The following is a 23,008-nucleotide window of genomic DNA, read 5'->3' on the forward strand; positions in this document are numbered from 1 at the left end:
AATTGTCTTGTGCCATTTTATAACGGGGTTCCAGCGGTAAATCAAGCCTCAGGGCTGACAGCAAGAGCCCACAAGAGAAGTCATGGCAGTTTAAATCAATTCCATTCTCTGCTCCACGATTGAGTTGAGAAGCCATGAGATTTAGGGGAGATAAGGAAAGAAAGCCAGGTGAATTTAAGCAAAACAAACACCAATCTGACCACTGTGATTTATGCCTCTCATTAATCTCACTCCAATGACCCAGTTCTTAATGTGAGAGCTGCTGCAAGATCAAAATCAGGTCTTTCCAGTGGGTGCTGAGAAGCTAATAAACTTAAACACTTAATAAACTTAATAAAATTAAAAATAAAATTAAAATAAAAACTTAATAAAATTAAACACTTAATAAACTTCATTGTGTTCTCTAATGCGGGGGGAGGGCTCCTTGTTAAATGAAATCAAAAAGTTTAAAAAAAACAACCCTCAATTGGGTCACTGCAAGAAGGTGTTTTAAAAACCCACCCCCTACACACACTTGTTTATCTCTTTGCGGTATTCACCAAGAATTACTTGCCTTGAGCATCATTCATTTTACATAAACTCAGTGGTGGTGTAACACCTCAGGGCAAACCTATTCCTGTTTTAATTCCATTGTAGTCAATGGAGTTAATGCACCCAGGGTGACATCCTGACCCCACTGAAGTCAATGGTAAAACTCCCATTGACTTCAATAGGGCCAGGATTTCACCCCAGGGCTGCTCTACTTATAACATCCATCATCAGAGAGGCACAAGGATGACGCTAGAACAGTGGTTTCCAAACTTTTTTTCTGGTGACCAGTTGAAGAAAATTGTTGACCCAACGGAGCTGGGGATGAGGGGTTTGGGGTGTGGGAGGGGGCTCTGGGTTGGGGGTGGGGCTTAGGACTGGGGCAGAGGGTTGGGGCATGGGCTTACCTCAGGCAATTCCCAGTCAGCGGCGCAGTGGGGGTGCTAAGGCAGGCTTCCTACCTGTCCTGGCACCACAGACTGTACTGTACCCCAGAAGCAGCCAGCAGCAGGTCCAGCTCCTAGGCAGAGGTGCGCAAGCAGCTCTGCATGGCTCTCGCCCACAGGCACTGCCTCCCCTCCGCTCCCATTGGCCATGAGTGCGAAGCTAGTGCTTGGGGCAGGGGCAGCGCACAGAGCCCCATTCCCCTCACCCCCACCCCCACCTAGGAGCCAGACCTGCTGCTGGCTGCTTCCAGGGAATCACGTGCTGTCGGAACAGGTGGGGACTAGCCTGTCTTAGCCAGGCAGCACTGCCGACGGGACTTTTAACAGCCCGGTCTGTGGTGCTGACCAGAGACACCACAACCCAGTGCCCTACATTCCACGACCCAGTACTGTGAAACAGCAGGGAAGGCCCACACTAAATGATGTTTCAAGTAGATGGTGTTGAGACACAGCAATCAAAAGCATTAGATGCATTCTTAAATTAGAGATATATGCATTAAATTAGAGATATGTGAAAGCCTGTGCTGTCATATGGATGTAATTCGTAGTAAAGTGTAAAAAAGCCAAAAATGGCTGAGCACTTAAAAATTGCATGGTAACAGACCGAGAATCCCAGTGACGATTCAAACTTGTGATATTCTGAACAAAAAGAGCTCTCAGCCATGCTTGTAGCTGTTTCCATTACTTCACATTGATTCAGCCGATGTTCTAGGCTTCAGAATGACAATCCTGGAATCTTATTCTATAGCTATAAAAGGTTATTGGGCCAAATTCAGTCTTGGTCTAAGCGGGTGTAACCCCACTGAAGTCAGTGGAGTTATACATAGCTGCACCAACACATTTTCCAATCATCTACCTAGCTAGACCACAAGATTTTAATTAAAAGTAACAAATGACACAGCCTTTATTCTGTCTGCATTACCCATTGATACAAAGCGTGGAGTATCCAGGTTCCATCTCTTAAATGTCGGGAGTATCGGTTATTTCATTTGGATTATTCTTACAATTGGGTTTCATACTATTTTAAATATTGTTGATTTTTTTGTATGAATGTATACATTATTGTAAAATCATAACATGTTAATATTTTTAATTGTAATTCAAACGAGTTTCAGATTTAAAAGAAAAAAATCCTGAACAATGTACATAAAGAAATAATGGTCATTACAAAGGACCTCCCAGATCTTAATACAAATCAGTGAGGCTCATAGAGTCAGAGGATTTTGATAGGAGTTGTGTGGGGAAGTAGAACAAATTACAGATAGGGGCAGGAAAAGGCGGACTAATCAAGGAAGTGCTATCACTGTAGACTGGACATGAGGTACCTGTCTGAGGGAATATCAAGCAACTGCTATATCAGATCTCTATTGTGCACCAACTCAACTTGCCATGTGACTGGTAGCACATCATTATTATTACTTATTATTTGTATAGCAATAGCAGCTATAGACCCCTAACAGGAATCAGAGACCTATTGTGTTAGGCATTGTACACATAAAACAAAAAGGCAGTCCCTGTTCCAAAGATCTTACAATCTAAGTAAGTTTACAGATTACTTACCATCTAAGTAAACTGCAAAGTACAATGTTATGCTATGCTGGCCTAGAACATGTATCGGCATGCACCTTTCTGTCACATGCTGTTAATTTCATCCTGGTATGTTTAGACATGGTCTTGGAGCAAGATTAAGATGGAATGAATCCCCAGGTATTAATTCAGATGTGAACCACTCAAGAAGGAATAAGTTTGGCAGGTTGAAGGCAAATGGATTGATAAACATCTACTATAAATACTGGACTTACAAATACTGACTTATATTGACTTCATATTAATTAAGGGTGAGGGACTCAACAACAATCTGTATTAAAGGCGTCATCTTCAAAGGAAGAAGACATATTACAGGTACTGATGAAAATATGAATGAGAATATAACTAGGAGTCATGGGTTACAGGAAGGGAATGTTTAAAATGCACGCAGAAGAAAAATCACTGGCAGTGACTCATGATGTTGTCAAACACTTTCCTATGGGAGTAATGGATGTCCCAGCACTTGGAACTCTTACACCTCAACTGGACAACCACACTAATGCATATATTCTGGGGAACAATTAACAAGATGACCGAGAATAAAAACCTGAATAAAATAAAAACCCCCAACCTGAAGCAAATACTCACCAGCAACCACACAGCACACAGCAAAAACACTAACCCAGGAACCTATCCTTGCAACAAAGCCCGATGCCAACAATTAATTATTCTGGGGAACAATTAAAAAGGTGACAGATAGAAATTGGAGGCACAAATGATCCATCACCTTGTGGTATGCAATCAGACTGCTTTGAAGAGCAATTTCAGTGAAGCTAAAGATTTCACGGATAAGGCAATTTAGAGACTAAATCGGCAGATATTCACCACTGCTTCTGCACAGAGGTAGTATCAAACATTTTTGCCACTTACAAATATTTAACCCGTCATATACGTTGTGGGGAGTGATACTTACATTCCCAACACAACGCAGCCTGGGCACTGTACATGTGATAAATTGCATCAGTTCTGTGCTTTTAGGCTGAGTTGGGAAATTATTGTAACTTCAGAGCATATACTCACTGATTATGCTGCTAGCCTTTGTAAAGCAGCTAGCATCGTGGGTTTTAAGTGCTACCTCACAGTTCCTTTCAAAGCCTTGGAGCATTAAAGCTCATTGAAGATTTCTGTATGTTCAGAGGCTGAAATAGAAACTGTTCGAGGAAATGGCACATAAACCACTGTAACATATTAATGGACTATACCAAGATACAGATGGGTCCAGTGGGCACATGACTGGGACGGAGTAGCTCTGGGTTCTACTCCCACTTCTAGTCTGACCCTCTGCGTGGCCTTGTGCAAGTCATTTCCCCTTTCTGTGCCTTTGTTTCCCTCACACCCTTTGGATTCTGTGTTTAGACTGTCCCAGCTTCAGCACAGGGACCAGCTCTTATTATGTATTTGTTCTGCACCTAGCACAATGGAGCCCCAATCTCTGTTGAGGCCTCCAGGTGCTAATGCAATTTAAAAATAATAATTATAATAAACTTCTTGAGATGAAGACAGATGGCAGCAGAAGAGCCTGATACAAGAGTCACAGCGCTCAGTTAGCTAGGAAATTTGGATCACTTGAATTACATTCGTTTTCACTCCCTATTTCACTTTATCTGAGGCTCATGAAAAAATATTTGGGCAAAAACAGCTTCCATCCCCATCACCCTGTGATCAACATGTGCCTCCTGGCTCAGAAGCTGTGCGGTTGCTGGGAAGATCAGATAAGGTTTTCATCAGCAGAAGAGTCATATCACTGCCCTTGCTTTATATTATTAAAACCATGCCAGTGAAGGGAAACAACGTCTCAGGGAATTCTGTGGTTAAAATGCAAGGAATCCACTCCCTTTTGTATGACTGCCTCCTGCTCTGGTAGAATAGCAGCAGGATATGGTGACAGAGAAAGTGTCATGTATCTCAATTAAAAGACAAAAGGAAATACCACCTCAGCAGCCTTCATGATCCATGTCACTGATCATCCTTGAGAGAAGTGAACTAGACACAAACTAAACACAGAAGGAATGCCAAGTGTTCTTACCCCAAAAGCTAACTAATGTTTCTAATGAGAGAAGCATGATTCATCTCCAGAGAATTTTACAAGCAACACATAGTTTTCTTTTGAGGCAAATAAGTCACAAGGCTGAATTTTGCCCCCCAAGGTGCGGTTCCCCTTGGTTTCAGTGGGACCTATGCATGCATGTCTGATGGCAGGATTTAGCCTGCATTCTATTTGACAAATGCGTAGAAGCAGAAACGCCACACCTTTACAGTGCCTTTTATTTTCCTGATAACAAGGTTTTTATTACTTTCAGAGTAGCAGCCATGTTAGTGTGTATCCGCAAAAATAGGAGTACTTGTGGCACTTTAGAGACTAACGAATTTATTAGCGCATAAGCTTTCATGAGCTACAGCTCACTTCATCAGATGCATAGAATGGAATTTGTTAGTCTCTAAGGTGCCACAAGTACTCCTTTTCTTTTTGCGAATACAGACTAACACGGCTGCTACTCTGAAACCTATAGTAAGAGCTATATATGCGTTAAGTACTGTCTTTCCTCCTGACTGGGCCATAAGTATCAGCAGCTCCTTCTTGGAGCCATGAGGCCAGGCATGGCATTGGTGTGGCTCACTGAGGCCAAACACTGGTCCTCCTACTGAGGTTCTGGCTGCACTTCTCCCTACCTCTCATTACCGGTGCACACCATGTTACAGGCACAAGGCCTCCTATATCTATCACTATATGTTCCATTCTATGCATCCGATGAAGTGAGCTGTAGCTCACGAAAGCTTATGCTCTAATAAATTTGTTAGTCTGTAACGTGCCACAAGTACTCTTGTTCTTTTTGCGGATACAGACTAACATGGCTGCTACTCTGAAACTGGTCCTATGATGGTGTCACTTGAATAAATATGTGGACAGAGTTGGCATCAGGCTTTGTTGCAAGGATAGGTTCCTGGGTTAGTGTTTTTGCTGTGTGGTTGCTGTTGAGTATTTGCTTCAGGTTGGGGGGTTTTATTTTATTCTCCGTCACCTTTTTGATAGGAGTATATTGCAGATAACTGGGCATGAGGCATAATCTATGTATATGATAACAAGCAATGTCACACCTTGTAAACGCTCTTCCACACAAGCCTGGAGTTATGTTTAATGCTGTAAATTAATAACGTCAGGAATGTTGATTCAGGAACATAGAGTTACTGAAAGATTTATAAATGTATCAAGAATCCCATATCATTTTAAGCTTCTTCCTCTGACTCTTCTCATTGTGTATTTTACTTTAAATCTCTCACAGATTTTGCAAGTCAAATTTATGCATTTTGGGCTTGGCCAGTACTTTTATATGGCTTTTAATTACAGTTATTTCTGATTGGGCCGCACAAAAACTTACAACAGTTATATTGTGCCTTCTGTGCTAGTGTAAAGACTAACATGTGCCTATGCACACACATTGATATTTTATAGAACACACACACAATGGATCCAAGCTGCAAACTTTGGATCCAGATCTGAACTTTCCCATAATCTGGGAGTGTTCAGATCCAGGACTTTGGTTTTGGCCCCACTCTAATACACAGACATACAAACACATCACTCACATGGCCAGCAACCACACACCACACAACAGAACCACTAACCCAGGAACCTATCCTTGCAACAAAGCCCGTTGCCAACTCTGTCCACATATCTATTCAGGGGACACCATCATAGGGCCTAATCACATCAGCCACGCTATCAGAGGCTCGTTCACCTGTGCATCTACCAATGTGATATATGCCATCATGTGCCAGCAATGCCCCTCTGTCATGTACATTGGCCAAACTGTCTCTACGTAAAAGAATGAATGGACACAAATCAGACGTCAAGAATTATAACATTCAAAAACCAGTTGGAGAACACTTCAATCTCTCTGGTCACTCGATCACAGACCTAAGAGTGGCTATACTTCAACAAAAAAACTTCAAAAACAGACTCCAGCGAGAGACTGCTGAATTGGAATTAATTTGCAAACTGGATACAATTAACTTAGGCTTGAATAGAGACTGGGAATGGATGAGTCATTACACAAAGTAAAACTATTTCCCCATGGTATTTCTCCCTCCCACCCCCCCACCCCCCACTGTTCCTCTGATATTCTTGTTAACTGCTGGAATTAGCCTACCTTGCTTGTCACCATGAAAGGTTTTCCTCCTTCCCCCCCCTGCTGCTGGTGATGGCTTATCTTAAGTGATCACTCTCCTTACAGTGTGTATGATAAACCCATTGTTTCATGTTCTCTGTGTGTGTGTATATAAATCTCTCCTCTGTTTTTTCCACCAAATGCATCCGATGAAGTGAGCTGTAGCTCACGAAAGCTTATGCTCTAATAAATTTGTTAGTCTCTAAGGTGCCACAAGTACTCCTTTTCTTATGGCTAGAATTGTAGCTAAAGGCCTCAGTCAGCTTTGGAGTGCCATGGTGCTAAGAGCTATAAAGACAAATAAAATGATACAGTCTCCGCCTCCAGGAGTTTACAATTTACCTTGTAAATACTTATTACTGGAGGAATCTGAAAGAATGAGGGAAGAACACAGCAATTTTTTAATTAAGGCAAAGCCCTTACATAGCTGTGCTTGTGTCCCCCTTCTGCCTCCATAGACTCACAACCCCTTTTCCCACAAAATCTCATCATCATTTACTTTCATCTGAAATCTTCCAAAATAATCTGAAAATGGTTGTGAACAAAAATGGGACATTGATCAATTCACCTGAGATTGCTGAAGTTATCCACCATTTCCTGCCACTAACAGAATCTGGAAACAGATATTGGGCCATAAACCATGGCAGAGGTCCCTGATGGGGGAACTTCCATTATGGGAAGCAGTGGTGCAAAGTGGCCACACTCTACCATTTAGTATGGAGAATATTGTAATAATTGGGCCTATGAATTTATCCTAACTGTGACCTCCACTGTGAAAAGTGAGTGAAAGCTCATAAAATGTCACAATAACCGATAACCATAGATGTGGATGGGAAAAAATGCAAGAGGGACAGAATGACCACATTAGTCCAAACAAAAAACCCGCTGATAGGACTGTGTTAAGATCATTCTCTGGTAAACAAGAGGAGCGTGGAACTGGAAGTCAATTGACCAAAATTGGTGAGTCAGAAATCAAACTTAACTGGTGAACAATATAATGAGGTATGGGCTCTTACACCCATCATTCCTTTTGGGGTCCTTAAAAGAGAAGACTTTGTGGGGGAGAATAAAACGAACTACCATTGCTGACTGGGAGACAGATGGACAGGAAAGAGCAAGCTTCACAATCACGATCACCACCCCCACCATCTCCTGGAAAGCTAGGGCCCACTGTTGTGCCACTGGACCTTTGTTGTCCTAATTCTGAGAGATGCCCTGACCAGACTGAGCCAGAGAGAAGGACCTAGAGGATATCACCACCTCCCTCAACTTTGGCTAAATTCTGAACACCATCTGGGATAAGAAACTGTCTCCACATCTCCTCTCCTCCCCCTGGGTATGCTTTTCCTTCACCAGCTTATTTCTTCCCTTTCCTAACCTCTTCTTTTTACCTTCCGTCTACTAAGTGTCTGTATTAGCTGGCCAAGACTGTCTCTTTTACAACACTGCTGTAAGCCTGTGGCCAGAAAGAGGAAAGCAATGCCGTAAGCAGCCCAATGCTGATACAAGTTTGCCAAAGTGTCTGATTAGACTGTGCTGGGCCTATGTTTCTCCAGTTGCCAGTAACAGTCAGAACCAGAGACAGAAGCGGCATTTTCTATCTTTGTTTTTCTTTTCTCTCCCCTTTTGTGTGTTTGTCTTATCTAGAAACTACAGCAACAACAGCTTCAACCCATCTCAGCAAACTTCTCTGCCCCAAAATGGACAGTTATTACCATCTTTAATCCCATCTAAAAGACCACCAGCCAGGGTTATTTTCCTTTTAAAAAACTCTACTGCTAAAGAGAAAGGGAATAAGGAATATTATTAAAATGAAAACTTTGCTTAATACTTTACATTTCAAATGCTTTAACTGTTTTTCTTTCTTTCCTGTACCTTTAATTGAAGGTTTAAAAGATATTTAATGATGTGTTTGCCATGGGACGAAGCAGGCAGAGATTTTAAAACCCTGAACCATGTTGACTGTTTAGTGTGGTATCGTGACGGGTCATGTTGCTACCTAGAACTCTCTGGGCCCAGTTATTCCATCTTCTAAGACAACACAACAGGAGTCAGAAAGGACCAGCAAAACCCAGAAAGAGCCTTGGGCTGAAAGGCACCCTGAGGGCATGGAGGTCTTGGAGACTGGCCAGAGACTGCATTGACATGGCAGCCCTCTAAGGAAACTTGTGGAGCTATTGTGGGTTTTAAAGCTGCCCCTCCTTTACCAGTGGTGGGTATATGTTACAGGGGCTCCTCTGTGCGTGAAGTTGTAGCAGCTCATGCTTTTAGCTCTGGAGATCTCTTGGTCAGTCCCTGGTGTGGCAGCTGTCACATATGTAGAGGGCAGCAGTAACACCAGATGCTCTTCACATGGGCCACTAATCCCTCAGGTGATCACTGCATTAGTGGTTCAAGGAAGAATAAGTAATACCACCCCCTACACCAGCTGTCCAGAATCTAGTCCAGAAATCTGCAAAAAAACTGTCATGGGAAGAGTGACCTAGAACTTGGAAGCTACATTTCAATGGCAGACATAAAATTAAGGAACAGTTATGGCCAAAAGTTCAGAAATAGGTGTGACCGATTGCTGGTATCTTGGTCACCATTCAGATTTGAACCACGGACCTACAGAACCTTGAGTCATTACAGCTTGATCTGAAGAGCCAGTCTCTGTAGCAGGAGACTAACAGACTCACATCCTCTGTAAATTGGGCAGAAGGAGCCACATAACATGCATTCACCAATGAGTTACATAGATACCGATATTGTCAAAGCAAAATATGGGCATAAGAAACCTATCATGCAAGACTAGACCTGGGCGAATTTTTTTTTGGCGAATAGTTTATTTACTGAAACATGCAATTTCAGTTTCCTAAAACTATTCACAAATTCAGGAAGAATTCAGCTCATAGTTTTGTCTGGAAAAAATGGGGGAGGATGGGAAATCCCAAAAAGCTGAAATGTTTCATTTCAAAATTTTCTAAATGAATCATTTTGACTTTGTTTCAAAACTACATTTGCTTTTTAAGTTTATCTAGATTTAACACAAAAAACGGTAAAAAACACTCAAAAATGAAACAAAACATTCTATGTTGGAGGAAATAAAGTGTTTCAATCAATCAGAAATGAATTTAGGTTTTTTGTTTCATCAAGAAAAAAAAACAGAAAAATTGCTCCAATTACAGATCAATCCAAAAAACACTTTTTCCCGATTCAGCCACCAATCAAAAAAAAATATATGTTTCACCAACTCTACTAAGGCTATGCAGTGGTAACTATACAGATGTCTGCAAAAAGGAAAATACCTCTTCCAACCATAGAACTTTGCATTTGGTGCACACAATTACTATTGGTGATCAGAAGTATCTATTCTGTGGGCACAATTTAGACATTTGTATTTAATACTCTGATGCTTAATGTTTCAGGATTCTGACTGCCTCTTCCACTTACTTATAAGCAGGAAAAGAGATGGCCAGGAGACACAATAAATAGGACACAGCTGTCGCATCATACTTTTGGCCCCCTGCAAAACTTGATAGCTCCAACTGCCTGGGTGCTCTGCAGAGCCAAGGAGGAGACACTGAGTATGTTTGTATTCTGCACCCATTACCATAGTGCCTGAGTACATTCCTGACTGGCACCTGGACACTGATTTATCATCTCCCCATCAGAAATAATCTATGTGGAATTTCAGAAGCAACAGAATACAGGCCAGTGTTAGTGGTTGGCTTGCACCACAACTGTACTGGCATCTGGCATTGACTACTGTCAGAAGATAGGATACTGGGCTAGATGGACCATTGGTCTGGCCCAATATGGCCGTTCTTATAGAAATAGAATAGGCAAATAGAAATAATTAAATCTCAGTCACTTTGTAAACTCATCCACTAAAGCAGTGGTTTTCAACCTGTGCTCCGCTGACCCCTGGGCGTCCGCAAAAGATTGTTGTTACCATAGAACAGTGGTTTTCAGCCAGGAGTCCACAGACTATGTATAAGATTTCCAAAAAGGTCTGCACCTCCATTCAATATTTTTAGGGGTCTGGAAATGAAAAAAGGTTGAAAACCACGGATCTACAGGATCCGCCACTCAGTGCTCCACACGCACACATATAATACATGACTGACAGCACACCACTCATTCAAAAACCCAGAGGGACGCTTTCTGCTCTCAAAAGCGCCATGAATGCCAATGGAACCTGACTGCATAAATCAAAGGGCAGCATGTAGCCCACAGGATGCAGGGTCAGAGGTGGAATCCTCATTACTGGAGGATTTTAAGAACAGGTTGGAGAAACACGTGTTAGGGATGGTCTGGATTCATTTGGCTCTGCCTCAGTGCAGGGAGCTGGACTCGATGACTTCTCAAAGTCTCTTCCGGCCCTATATTTCTATGATCCCATGAGAACTCTGCCAAACACCTAAGATTGTCATTAAATCGCTCCTGCAAGCAAAGTCACAGCATGAAAAAACAAAACATTAAGTCTCTCCTCTTCTCTCGCTAGTCCAGACGCTGGGGAGACTTCTTAAATATGCCACTTGCAGAAAAGGGAAAGGACTAAATACATGTGTGTATCTATTGTGCATGCAAATGCAACTTATTGAGCAGATTTTGAAAAGCATTGTTTGGCAACAAATAAATAAAAAGGAGGATGGGTTGGCCTCGGCCAAAATCCTTTGTCTTTAATCTCCACATCTTCCTGCCCACACAGCGTGTCTGCCTGTTGTCCTCTTTGTTACAAGCTATCACCACCACATCTGGTAAAGCCTCTCTTTACTGCAAATTCTGGCATGATGGAAGGAGACTCCCAGCCACTTGATATGCAGTATTAGTGTTACAAGAGCAACTAAGTCTGTCAGCATGTGATTTTCTTCTAGGGCACACGTTGCCTCACCATTTTATCTTCAGCATTTACCACTGACATGTAGGAGCAAAAGCACTCAGATCAGCTCTTTAAATAAACTGTAAATTTCTCTAAAAGTGCCTGTGTGCAGGAGATGCCACAATTAGCAGCTCTCTGGGGACACTGGACATTTGCCAGATTAGAACAAAGCGGTTTCTTGTACAATAGATGCATCATTCCTTGTCCTGCTGTAACAATTCTTATGGACTTACAGCCTTAAATATGCAGGGCACTTAACACAAATAAAAGTGCAGGTCTTTGTCCCCAAAAGCTTGCAATCCAAATCCCTGATCCTGGAAAGACTGATACATTTACTGAATGTTATGCTCATGAGCAGTCAACAACAGAAGTCAACAACATCAGTGTAGGTTTCAACATCTGAATTTTCCAATCCTATTTAAATGTACAAAGGGTTCTTTGATTTGTGGTAGTCACACACATTTAAAGAGAAGATACTGGTGATAGTTTTTTTTCCATACAAATGAGTGACTAAAACTAACTACTGTCACCTGGGCAGAATTCTTCTTTATGATTCAGTTATCTGATGATGATTTAGATCAGCTGAGAATTTGACCCTGTGAGCACAGGAGAAAAAGTAAACTAAAGATTCTACCTGGATTTCAAGCAACTAAAATAAAAGACCCTAAAACAAAACGTAAGTTAACACTATAGGAAGTCCTTTCTACACTGAAAAACTACCATGTTGGGAGGGCCAATTAAAAGGTAGTCCATCCCCCAACACAGTTAAAACACAGTTTGGTCTGGCAATATATTTGTGTTTTAGACATGTTCCTGGATCACTAAAGTCAAAGGCTGCAGCAAAATTCAGGAATATCCCAGTGAGACGTAATTCGGTCCCATCTACATTGCAAGAACAAACTATTTTTTATAAATTAACTATAAATTAACAATTTCATAGATTATAAAGCCAGAAGGAACACCTGATCATTTATTCCGACCTCTGGAGTAACACCATAGGACTTCTCTCAATTCTGGTTTGAGCTACAGCATATCTTTTAGAAAAACATCAGACCTTGATTTAAAGATTTTCCATGATGATGAGTCCACCACAGCCCTTAGTAAGCTGCTCCAATAGTTAATTGTTCTCACAGTGGCAGATGGCCAACGTTACCCAGCATGATCATTTTTACAGCATAGATCTAAGTGGCATCAAGCACAAGACATGGCCTGGGAAAGATGAAACCCAGAATTAAAGAGATGAAATTTAGCATGCAGTACCTGAAGGGAAGTACCAGCTGAACAGGCAACATCTTCCTTAATTAAAGTTGCATAGGACTGTAGGTATCGGGAGGGACACATCTGATGACTTGGCACAATTCGGCCATAAAAGGAAGACTGGATGCTGATGGTGGTTCTGTGAGGGCATCTCAGGGAGACATATTCTCCATCGCAGGCATGGTCACTGTAATTCTTTAACACTCTTGATATAGAGCCTGCCCAAAAAAAACGACAAGAGCCATTAGCTTCCTGTCACTGATCATCATTCTTAGTTACACAGTGCTGACACTAATTAACTCAAATCCAGTGATTAACTCTCACTGCACTGCAGTCAAGTAGATTGTGTCATCTCCTCCCATTTCACAGCTAGGGAATGGGCACAGAGATTAAGTAACTTGCCCAAGGTCATTGAGAACGTGCATGGCAGAACTGAGGTTACTGTTCAGGAGTTCCAGGCTCCTAGTCCAGCACTCAGACCACGAAATTGCATTGTCTCTCCCAAAACTGTATTTTAATTTCTTTGGTTAAAAAGGGAGAAAACCAATGGCACGAAAAGTTTGTTTTCTCCCTTCTTAGATGGAGTTTCCTGGGTTTCTAGAAGGAAGCTGCTCCACAGAACAAAATCTTTCTCAAGGAGACATTACCACATCACAGATCAGAGTAAAAGCACTAAGAATAGGTCATTTATCCATCAAACTCCAGGGATGGAGTCTCATTAAAGTTACACTAAGTGAAAGTGACTGAGAGGATCATCACAGAGAAGTCACCATGACAACATCTTCTGCATCCACTACACTCAAGCTTCAGGGCTAAACATTCTGCTACTGACCCAGAAAGGCGATACTTGCCCTCAGCCACCACTGAGATCAATGAGAGTTATGAATACTCAGTACTAGAGCTAGTCAGGGACATTTTCAACAAAACAGGTTTTCTGTCAGGAATTGCCAATTTGTCAAAATTGAAACTTTTCGCAGCAGGAATGTACCAATTTCAATTAGACTTTTGCTGATAAAGGTTTCTCCCATTCAGGATGGGCTCTGGTCAAAATCAGCAGAAAAGACCCACCCCTGAATAGCCATGTGGTTAGAGAGTTACATACCGAGAACGTGACAGAGCCAGGTTTGAGGACCTTCCTTGCCTGATTCATGCCAAGGACTCGAACCTGGGTATCCCATATCCTAGGTTGAGTGCCCTAACCATCAGGCTGTTGGTTAATCAGAAATTGGTGTGTCTCTCTCTGATGAAAAACTTGGAAAGGTCTCAGTTTCATCCTGATAAGGAAAACTCTGAAAATCTTCACAGGATGGGGCGGGCGGGGGGGGAGAAAAACCATTCCCCAGTTCTACCTGGTACCTCTCAAGATCATACCCCATGTCAATACAGCTCTGCTTAATACACTAGCCAGTCCTTGTCCTAAGCAAATTGGGACTACAGTTTACCCTAATCAACTGGAGGTGCTGTGTCTAGAAACCTGTGAAGGTTTACATCCACTGAAAGAGGGGACTGGGTCAGGATTGCTACCTGTAGTGAGCTCTACCCACCGCTACCTTCTTCTCCTGGGAGCCATTCCCCATCTCTCAGCTGGCCCCCACAGTGAGAGCCATCTTCTTCTGCAGCCAGCATCTGCCCCTCTCCCATCCCAAGTAACAGCAGGGAGAAAGACTGTCTGCAACAGAGACTGAGTGCTGGCACTTTTGAGCATGGAACCCGAAACCTGCCCTTATTAGGAGGGCAGGAGTCTGACCGGCTGTCCAGCAAACCAAAACAACCCCAATCCTTTTCTTGTTTATTGTTTTTCCTTTCCCTGCCCTTTTCTCTAACCTTTTCAGTGGTAACTGGATAAAGGTTAAAGAGGGGAGGGAGGGGCAAGGCAGCAGGAAAAACAAAAACCTAGGAAGGGAGAGGAAAAAAAGTTTTGAAAATGTTCAAAACTGGGGGGAAAAGTGATAGATTTCACACACAAAAAAAATCATATAAATGATTTAGATGATCCTAGTGGTCCCTTTTGTGGGAATTTCCCACAGTCCCCCTCCCTTATCAACTATAGAGCAGGATAGACAAGTCAGTAAGCAGGCTGTCATGCTGAAATGGGTCAGAGGTCAAACTGGGCACAAGATTCCCAGAACAAATAAACTCCTCCTCAGGGACCTTGGGGGTTAAAGCAACAATGTAGCTCGGCCCCACCATTTAGCTTTGATTATAGGGTATTGGATACTCCCCCCCCAATCTTTTACTATTATTATTAAACAATTATATTGCCGTAACATCTCAAAATATACTCCAAATAGCCCCTTTGCTCAAATTATCTATTAACTTTCAAGCAGGAGCAAAATTTGCCTTTAAAAAAAAAAAGGCTTCTGGGATGCAACCAATGGCTGGAATAAGCTACCTGGCTGCATAAGACCAGAGGCAAGAGCACTGTTTTAAAATTAAACATTTTTATTCCTAGTCTGAGGAAGTTCTGTTGGTGTAAAATGAACTGGGTCTGCTCAATGATGTCTCCTACTTCAGAGAGCAAGCATCCTGCACCATGGTGATTGCTTTGTCCTGATGCACGCTGGAGTCTGATGGATAGCTGCTCTCCCTCCAGCGGGCACTCAAAGCATGGTGATCGAATAAGACAAATAAATAAAACCAAAAACTTTAAAAAAAAATTAGTTTCCAAGTTATCAATCCACCTTCAGACTTCTCCCTGCCTTCTGGTATACTTGTGGGGAAGGAAAGTGTTACCGGGATTCAGTAAAGACTCCCCTTGCTTCAGGGGATTTGTCTCTCAAAGCAACCATCCCTCAGCATGTCTCCTGTGTCAATATATCCAGAATCAGGATGGCTTTCAATCCCCACAATTAGTGCAGATCACATGTTAGAGCAACTTATTACTCCTTTTTTCCTTTGGCAACAGAACACCACGAGTTCATTCAAGCTCAAATTAATAAAAACTATCGTTTAAGCCCTTTGATGGTGACTGGCTAATGACAACTAAAGCATGTTTGCTGAAGATCTGGCACTGGCCACTGTCAGAAAGGGCATACTGGAATAGATGGACCACCCGCCTGTCTGTGTTCCCAAGCAGAGCAGAAAGGACTAGGTGTGTAGATAGTCGTTATGCTCTCGCTCGCTCTCTCTTCCTCTTCCCCATCTGCCTAACCTACTCCCAATTCAGTGAAAGCACTTTTGAAAATGCAAATTTTTCCTTATCCAGTGGCGTACTCTTCTGCATTCTGGGGTTAGGAAAATGAGCATCTGGATTGATTTCAGCATTAGCATCAGGGTCTGGGCAGTACTGGGGTGATCTCTTGGCTGATCACTGTGTAGAAACCTCAAAGGGTGAGTGAGTTGCTGATGAATTGTTCATTGATTGAAATTTATAAAAGCATGGCCCTTGTCAAGCATCTTGGGACTTCAGTGTTGCTTAGATAATAGGCACACATTATAAATAGAAAACTTTCTCCTCTTTCCCCTCATAGTGTTGGGGAATCTCTTTTGGATATCTGCATGGGACCACTTTTGTTAATCATACAGGATGACACACAATATCAAATAGGTGTTAACTGGTGCATAGAATTTGGTGGTAGGTAGATAAATGCAGTCTAAAGAAATCTGAGCGGAAAGTTATTCATTCAATCCTCTTATCTCCCTTGCCCGTTGCAGTGTAAATTACCAGTATTCACTGCTCACTATCCACTGGAATATAAATGTCTACATCACAAATGTGCAACCTTCAGGATAAAAACAAAGTCATTATTAGCAGGGTTTTGCAAGTTGCTGATGGGAATATAGTTTATACAACCATTTTTTCTTTACTAGCCTAACTTGTTGGTGGGTTGAAAGTATCTGAAAACAGATCCCAGCCAATTCAAAAGAAAGACGCTATTAAGATCTGCTGGCTTATCTGGGAGATCTTCAATGATCTGAAACTCAAAAAAGAATCCTACAAAAAGTGAAAACTAGATCAAATTACAAAGGATGAATATAATCACATAACACAAGTATGTAGGGACAAAATTAGAAAGGCCAAGGCAGAAAATGAGATTAAACTAGCTAGAGACATAAAGGGTAACAAGAAAACATTCTATAAATACATTAGAAGCAAGATGACGACTAAAGCCAGGGTAGGCCTGTTATTCAATGGGGGGTGGGGGGGAAATAACAGAAAATGTGGAAATGGCAGAAGTATTAACTGACTTTTTTGTTTCAGTTTTCACCAAAAAGGTTCACAGTGTTTGGACATCTAACATAGTAAACACCAGTGAAAATGAGGTAAGATCAGAGGTTAAAATAGGGAAAGAACAAAGTTAAAAATTACTTAGACAAGTTAGGTTTCAGAGTAGCGGCCGTGTTAGTCTGTATTTGCAAAAAGAAAAAGGAGTACTTGTGGCACCTTAGAGACTAACAAATTTATTTGAGCATAAGCTTTCGTGAGCTACAGCTCACTTCATCGGATGTATTCGGTGGAAAATACAGTGGGGAGATTTATACACACACACACACACACACACACACAGAACATGAAACAATGGGTTTTATCACACACACACTGTAAGGAGAGTGATCAATTAAGATGAGCCATCACCAGCGGGGGGCGGGAAGGAGAAGGAGGAAAACCCTTCATGGTGACAATCAAGGTGGGCCATTTCCAGCAGTTAACAAGAACATCTGAGGATCAGTGGGGGCTGGGGTGGGGGGGAGAAGTAACATGGGGAAATAGTTTTACTTTGTGTAATGACCCATCCACTCCCAGTCTCTATTCAAGCCTAAGTTAATTGTATCCAGTTTGCAAATTAATTCCAATTCAGCAGTCTCTCGCTGGAGTCTGTTTTTGAAGTTTTTTTGTTGAAGGATAGCCACTCTCAGGTCTGGAATCGAGTGACCGGAGAGATTGAAGTGTTCTCCGACTGGTTTTTGAATGTTATAATTCTTGACGACTGACTTGTGTCCATTTATTCTTTTACGTAGAGACTGTCCAGTTTGACCAAGGTACATGGCAGGGGGCATTGCTGGCACATGATGGCATATATCACATTGGTAGATGCGCAGGTGAACGAGCCTCTGATAGTGTGGCTGATTTGATTAGGCCCTATGATGGCGTCCCCTGAATAGATATGTTGGCAGAGTTGGCAACGGGCTTTGTTGCAAGGATAGGTTCCTGGGTTAATGGTTCTGTTGTGTGCTGTGTGGTTGCTGGTGAGTATTTGCTTCCGGTTGGGGGGCTGTCTGTAAGCAAGGACTGGCCTGTCTCCCAAGATCTGTGAGAGTGATGGGTCATCCTTCTGGATAGGTTGTAGATCCTTGATGATGCGTTGGAGAGGTTTTAGTTGGGGGCTGAAGGTGATGGCTAGTGGCGTTCTGTTATTTTCTTTGTTGGGCCTGTCCTGTAGTAAGTGACTTCTGGGTACTCTTCTGGCTCTGTCAATCTGTTTCTTCACTTCAGCAGGTGGGTATTGTAGTTGTAAGAATGCATGATAGAGATCTTGTAGGTGTTTGTCTCTGTCTGAGGGGTTAGAGCAAATGCAGTTATATCGTAGAGCTTGGCTATAGACAATGGATCGTGTGGTGTGATCTGGATGAAAGCTAAAGGCATGTAGTAGGAATAGCGGTCAGTAGGTTTCCGATATAGGGTGGTGTTTATGTGACCATCGCTTATTAGCACCGTAGTGCCCAGGAAGTGGATCTCTTGTGTGGACTGGTCTAGGCTGAGGTTGATGGTGGGATGGAAATTGTTGAAATCATTGTGGAATTCCTCAAGAGCTTCTTTTCCATGGGTCCAGATGATGAAGATGTCATCAATGTAGCACAAGTAGAGTAGGGGCATAAGGAGATGAGAGCTGAGGAAGCGTTGTTCTAAGTCAGCCATAAAAATGTTGGCATACTGTGGGGCCATGCGGGTACCCATCACAATACCGCTGATTTGAAGGTATACATTGTCCCCAAATGTGAAATAGTTATGGGTGAGGACAAAGTCAAAGTTCAGCCACCAGGTTAGCCGTGACATTATCGGAGATACTGTTCCTGATGGATACTGTTCCTAATACATGCCACAAGGGGCCACAACAGTGGTTCCCGTAACCCACCCAGCAATATTGTTAATCTATCCAACTATATTCTTTGCCCAGCATTCAAACATTCAAAAACCAGTCGGAGAACACTTCAATCTCTCCGGTCACTCGATTCCAGACCTGAGAGTGGCTATCCTTCAACAAAAAAACTTCAAAAACAGACTCCAGCGAGAGACTGCTGAATTGGAATTAATTTGCAAACTGGATACAATTAACTTAGGCTTGAATAGAGACTGGGAGTGGATGGGTCATTACACAAAGTAAAACTATTTCCCCATGTTACTTCTCCCCCCCACCCCAGCCCCCACTGATCCTCAGATGTTCTTGTTAACTGCTGGAAATGGCCCACCTTGATTGTCACCATGAAGGGTTTTCCTCCTTCTCCTTCCCGCCCCCCGCTGGTGATGGCTCATCTTAAGTGATCACTCTCCTTACAGTGTGTATGATAAAACCCATTGCTTCATGTTGTGTGTGTGTGTGTGTGTGTGTGTGTGTGTGTGTGTGTGTGTGTGTGTGTATGTATATATTTAAATCTCCCCACTGTATTTTCCACCGAATGCATCCGATGAAGTGAGCTGTAGCTCACGAAAGCTTATGCTCAAATAAATTTGTTAGTCTCTAAGGTGCCACAAGTACTCCTTTTTTTTTTTTAAGACAAGTTAGATGTCAAATCACCAGGGCCTGATAAAATACATCCTAGAGTACTCAAGGAGTTGACTGAGGAGCTAACTGAGCCATAAACAATTATCTTAGAAAAGTCATGAAAGACAGGAGAAATGGCAAATATAGTGCCTATCTATAAAAAGGGAAATAAGGACAACTTGGGGAATTACAGACCAGTCAGTTTAACTTCAACACCCGGAAAGATAACAGAGCAAATAATTAAACAATCAATTTGCAAACACCTAGAAGATAATAAGTCAGCAAGGACAGTCAGCATGGATTTGTCAAGAACAAATTGTGTCAAACCAATCTAATAGCTTTTTTTGACAGGGTAACAAGACTTGTGGATGGGGGGTGGGGAAATGGTAGATGTGGTATATCTTGACTTTAGTAAGGCTTTTGATACTGATTCGCATGACCTTCTCATCAACAAACTAGGGAAAGGTTTCAGAGTAGCAGCCGTGTTAGTCTGTATTTGCAAAAAGAAAAGGAGGACTTGTGGCACCTTAGAGACTAACAAATTCATTTGAGCATAAGCTCTCGTGAGCTACAGCTCACTTCATCGGATGTATGCAGCTGAATGCATCCGATGAAGTGAGCTGTAGCTCACAAAAGCTTATGCTCAAATAAACAAACTAGGGAAATGCAATCTAGATGGAGCTGTATAAGGTGGGTGCAAAACTGGTTGGAAAACGATTCCCAGAAAGTAGTTATCAATGGTTCACAGTCAAACTGGAAGGGTATATCGAATGGAGTCCCACAATGATCAGCCCTGGGCCCAATTCTATTCAATATCTTCATCAATGATTTAGATAATGGCATAGAGAGTACACTTATAAAGATTGCAGACAATACCAAGCTGGGATAGGTTGCAAATGCTTTGGAGGATAGAATTAAAATTCAAAATGATCTGGACAAACTGGAGAAATGGTCTGAAGTAAATAGGATGAAATTCAATAAGGACAAATGCAAAGTACTCCACTTAGGAAGGAACAATCAGTTGCGTGCACACAAAATGGGAAATGACTGCCTAGGAAGGAGAATAGAAGGGTGTGCTGTCTTCCGGGTGCTAAGATACGGGATGTAGACCTGAGGTTGAAAAGGATCCTCAAGGGAGCGGGAAAGAATCCCCTAATTATCCTTCATGTGGGAACAAATGATACAGCCAGATTCTCGCTGGAAAGTATCAAGGGAGACTATGGTAGGCTGGGGAAGACGCTTAAAGAAATTGGCTCAGGTGATCTTTAGCGGGATCCTTCCTGTTCCTAGAGAAGGGCAACAAAGGTGTGACAAGATTATGACTGTCAACAGATGGCTTAGGCAGTGGTGCTATAAGGAAGGCTTTGGGATGTATGGCCACTGGAAGGCATTCACAGACAGAGGACAGTTCTCTAGGGATGGACTTCATCTGAGTAGGGAAGGAAATAGACTTCTAGGATCGAGGCTGGCACAACTGATAAAGAGAGCTTTAAACTAGGAACTGGGGGGAGATGGATGGGAGATGTCCAGAAAATCTCCACGCCAGATTTTAGCATTGAGAGGGAAGAAGATGAAGTAAGAAAGGATACAGCCAAGGTTAGGAGAATGTATATAAGGAGCGAGGGCGGTGTGGATACTAGTCTAATAAGTTATACTGGCTGTAGAATGACTGTGCCTAATAGGGTACAAAATGTGAGCGAGGCCAAACAGCAAAAATTAAGATGTTTGTACACCAATGCGAGGAGTCTAGGTAACAAAATGGAGGAACTAGAGCTACTGGTGCAGGAAGTAAAACCAGATATTATAGGGATAACAGAAACATGGTGGAATAGTAGTCATGACTGGACTACAGGTATTGAAGGGTATGTGCTGTTTAGGAAAGACAGAAACAAAGGTAAAGGGGGTGGAGTAGCATTGTATATCAACGATGAGTTAGAATGTAAAGAAATAAGAAGCGATGCAATGGATAAGAGAGTCTGTCTGGGCAAAAATTACATTGGGGAAGAAAACTAGTAAAGCCTCTCCTATGATAGTGCTTGGGGTGTGCTATAGACCTCCGGGATCTAATTTGGATATGGATAGAGCCCTTTTTAATGTCTTTAATAAAGTAAATACTAATGGAAACTGCGTGATCATGGGAGACTTTAACTTCCCAGATATAGACTGGAGGACCAGTGCTAGTAATAATAATAGGGCTCAGATTTTCCTAGATGCGATAGCTGATGGATTCCTTCATCAAGTAGTTGCTGAACCGACTAGAGGGGATGCCATTTTAGATTTAATTTTGGTGAGTAGCGAGGACCTCATAGAAGAAATGGTTGTAGGGGACAATCTTGGCTCAAGTGATCATGAGCTAATTCAGTTCAAACTAAATGGAAGGATTAACAAAAATAAATCTGCAACTAGAGTTTTTGATTTCAAAAGGGCTGACTTTCAAAAATTAAGGCAATTAGTTAGGGAAGTGGATTGGACTGAAGAACTTATGGATCTAAAGGTAGTTGAGGCCTGGGATTACTTTAAATCAAAACTGCAGAAGCTATCGGAAGCCTGTATCCCAAGAAAGGGGAAAAAATTCATAGGAAGGAGTTGTAGACCAAGCTGGATGAGCAAGCATCTTAGAGAGGTGATTATGAAGAAGCAGAAAGCATACAGGGAGTGGAAGATGGGAGGGATCAGCAAGGAAAGCTACCTAATTGAGGTCAGAAGATGTAGGGATAAAGTCAGAGAGGCTAAAAGTCGAGTAGAGTTGGACCTTGCAAAGGGAATTAAAACCAATAGTAAAAGGTTCTATAGCCATATAAATAAGAAGAAAACTAAGAAGGAAGAAGTGGGGCCGCTTAACACGGAGGATGGAGCGGAGGTTAAAGATAATCTAGGCATGGCCCAATATCTAAACAAATACTTTGCCTCAGTCTTTAATAAGGCTAAAGAGGATCTTGGGGATAATGGTAGCATGACAAATGGGAAGGAGGATATAGAGGTAGATATTACCATATCAGAGGTAGAAGCGAAACTGAAACAGCTTAATGGGACTAAATCGGGGGGCCCAGATAATCTTCATCCAAGAATATTAAAGGAATTGGCACCTGAAATTGCAAGCCCATTAGCAAGAATTTTTAATGAATCTGTAAACTCAGGAATAGTACCGAATGATTGGAGAATTGCTAATATAGTTCCTATTTTTAAGAAAGGAAAAAAAAGTGATCCAGGTAACTACAGGCCAGTTAGTTTGACATCTGTAGTATGCAAGGTCCTGGAAAAAATTTTGAAGGAGAAATTAGTTAAGGACATTGAAGTCAATGGTAAATGGGACAAAATACAACATGGTTTTACAAAAGGTAGATCGTGCCAAACCAACCTAATCTCCTTTTTTGAAAAAGTAACAGATTTTTTAGATAAAGGAAATGCAGTGGATCTAATTTACCTAGATTTCAGTAAGGCATTTGATACCGTGCCACA

General features: G+C 42.0%; 1 protein-coding gene across 1 annotated transcript in view; it reads right to left on the bottom strand.

Annotated features, from left to right (window-relative positions):
* LOC119853485 (protein eva-1 homolog C-like) overlaps positions 1 to 23,008 on the bottom strand; it is a 260,289-nt gene that overhangs the window by 190,607 nt on the left and 46,674 nt on the right. Inside the window, exon 2 of the mRNA XM_043510156.1 lies at positions 12,852 to 13,066. Coding sequence (XP_043366091.1) covers positions 12,852 to 12,932 — 81 coding nt within the window. The 5' untranslated portion in view covers positions 12,933 to 13,066. The remainder of the gene's footprint in view (positions 1 to 12,851; positions 13,067 to 23,008) is intronic.

The sequence above is a fragment of the Dermochelys coriacea genome, chromosome 3, assembly GCF_009764565.3.
Source record: "Dermochelys coriacea isolate rDerCor1 chromosome 3, rDerCor1.pri.v4, whole genome shotgun sequence".
Classification (NCBI taxonomy): domain Eukaryota; kingdom Metazoa; phylum Chordata; order Testudines; family Dermochelyidae; genus Dermochelys; species Dermochelys coriacea.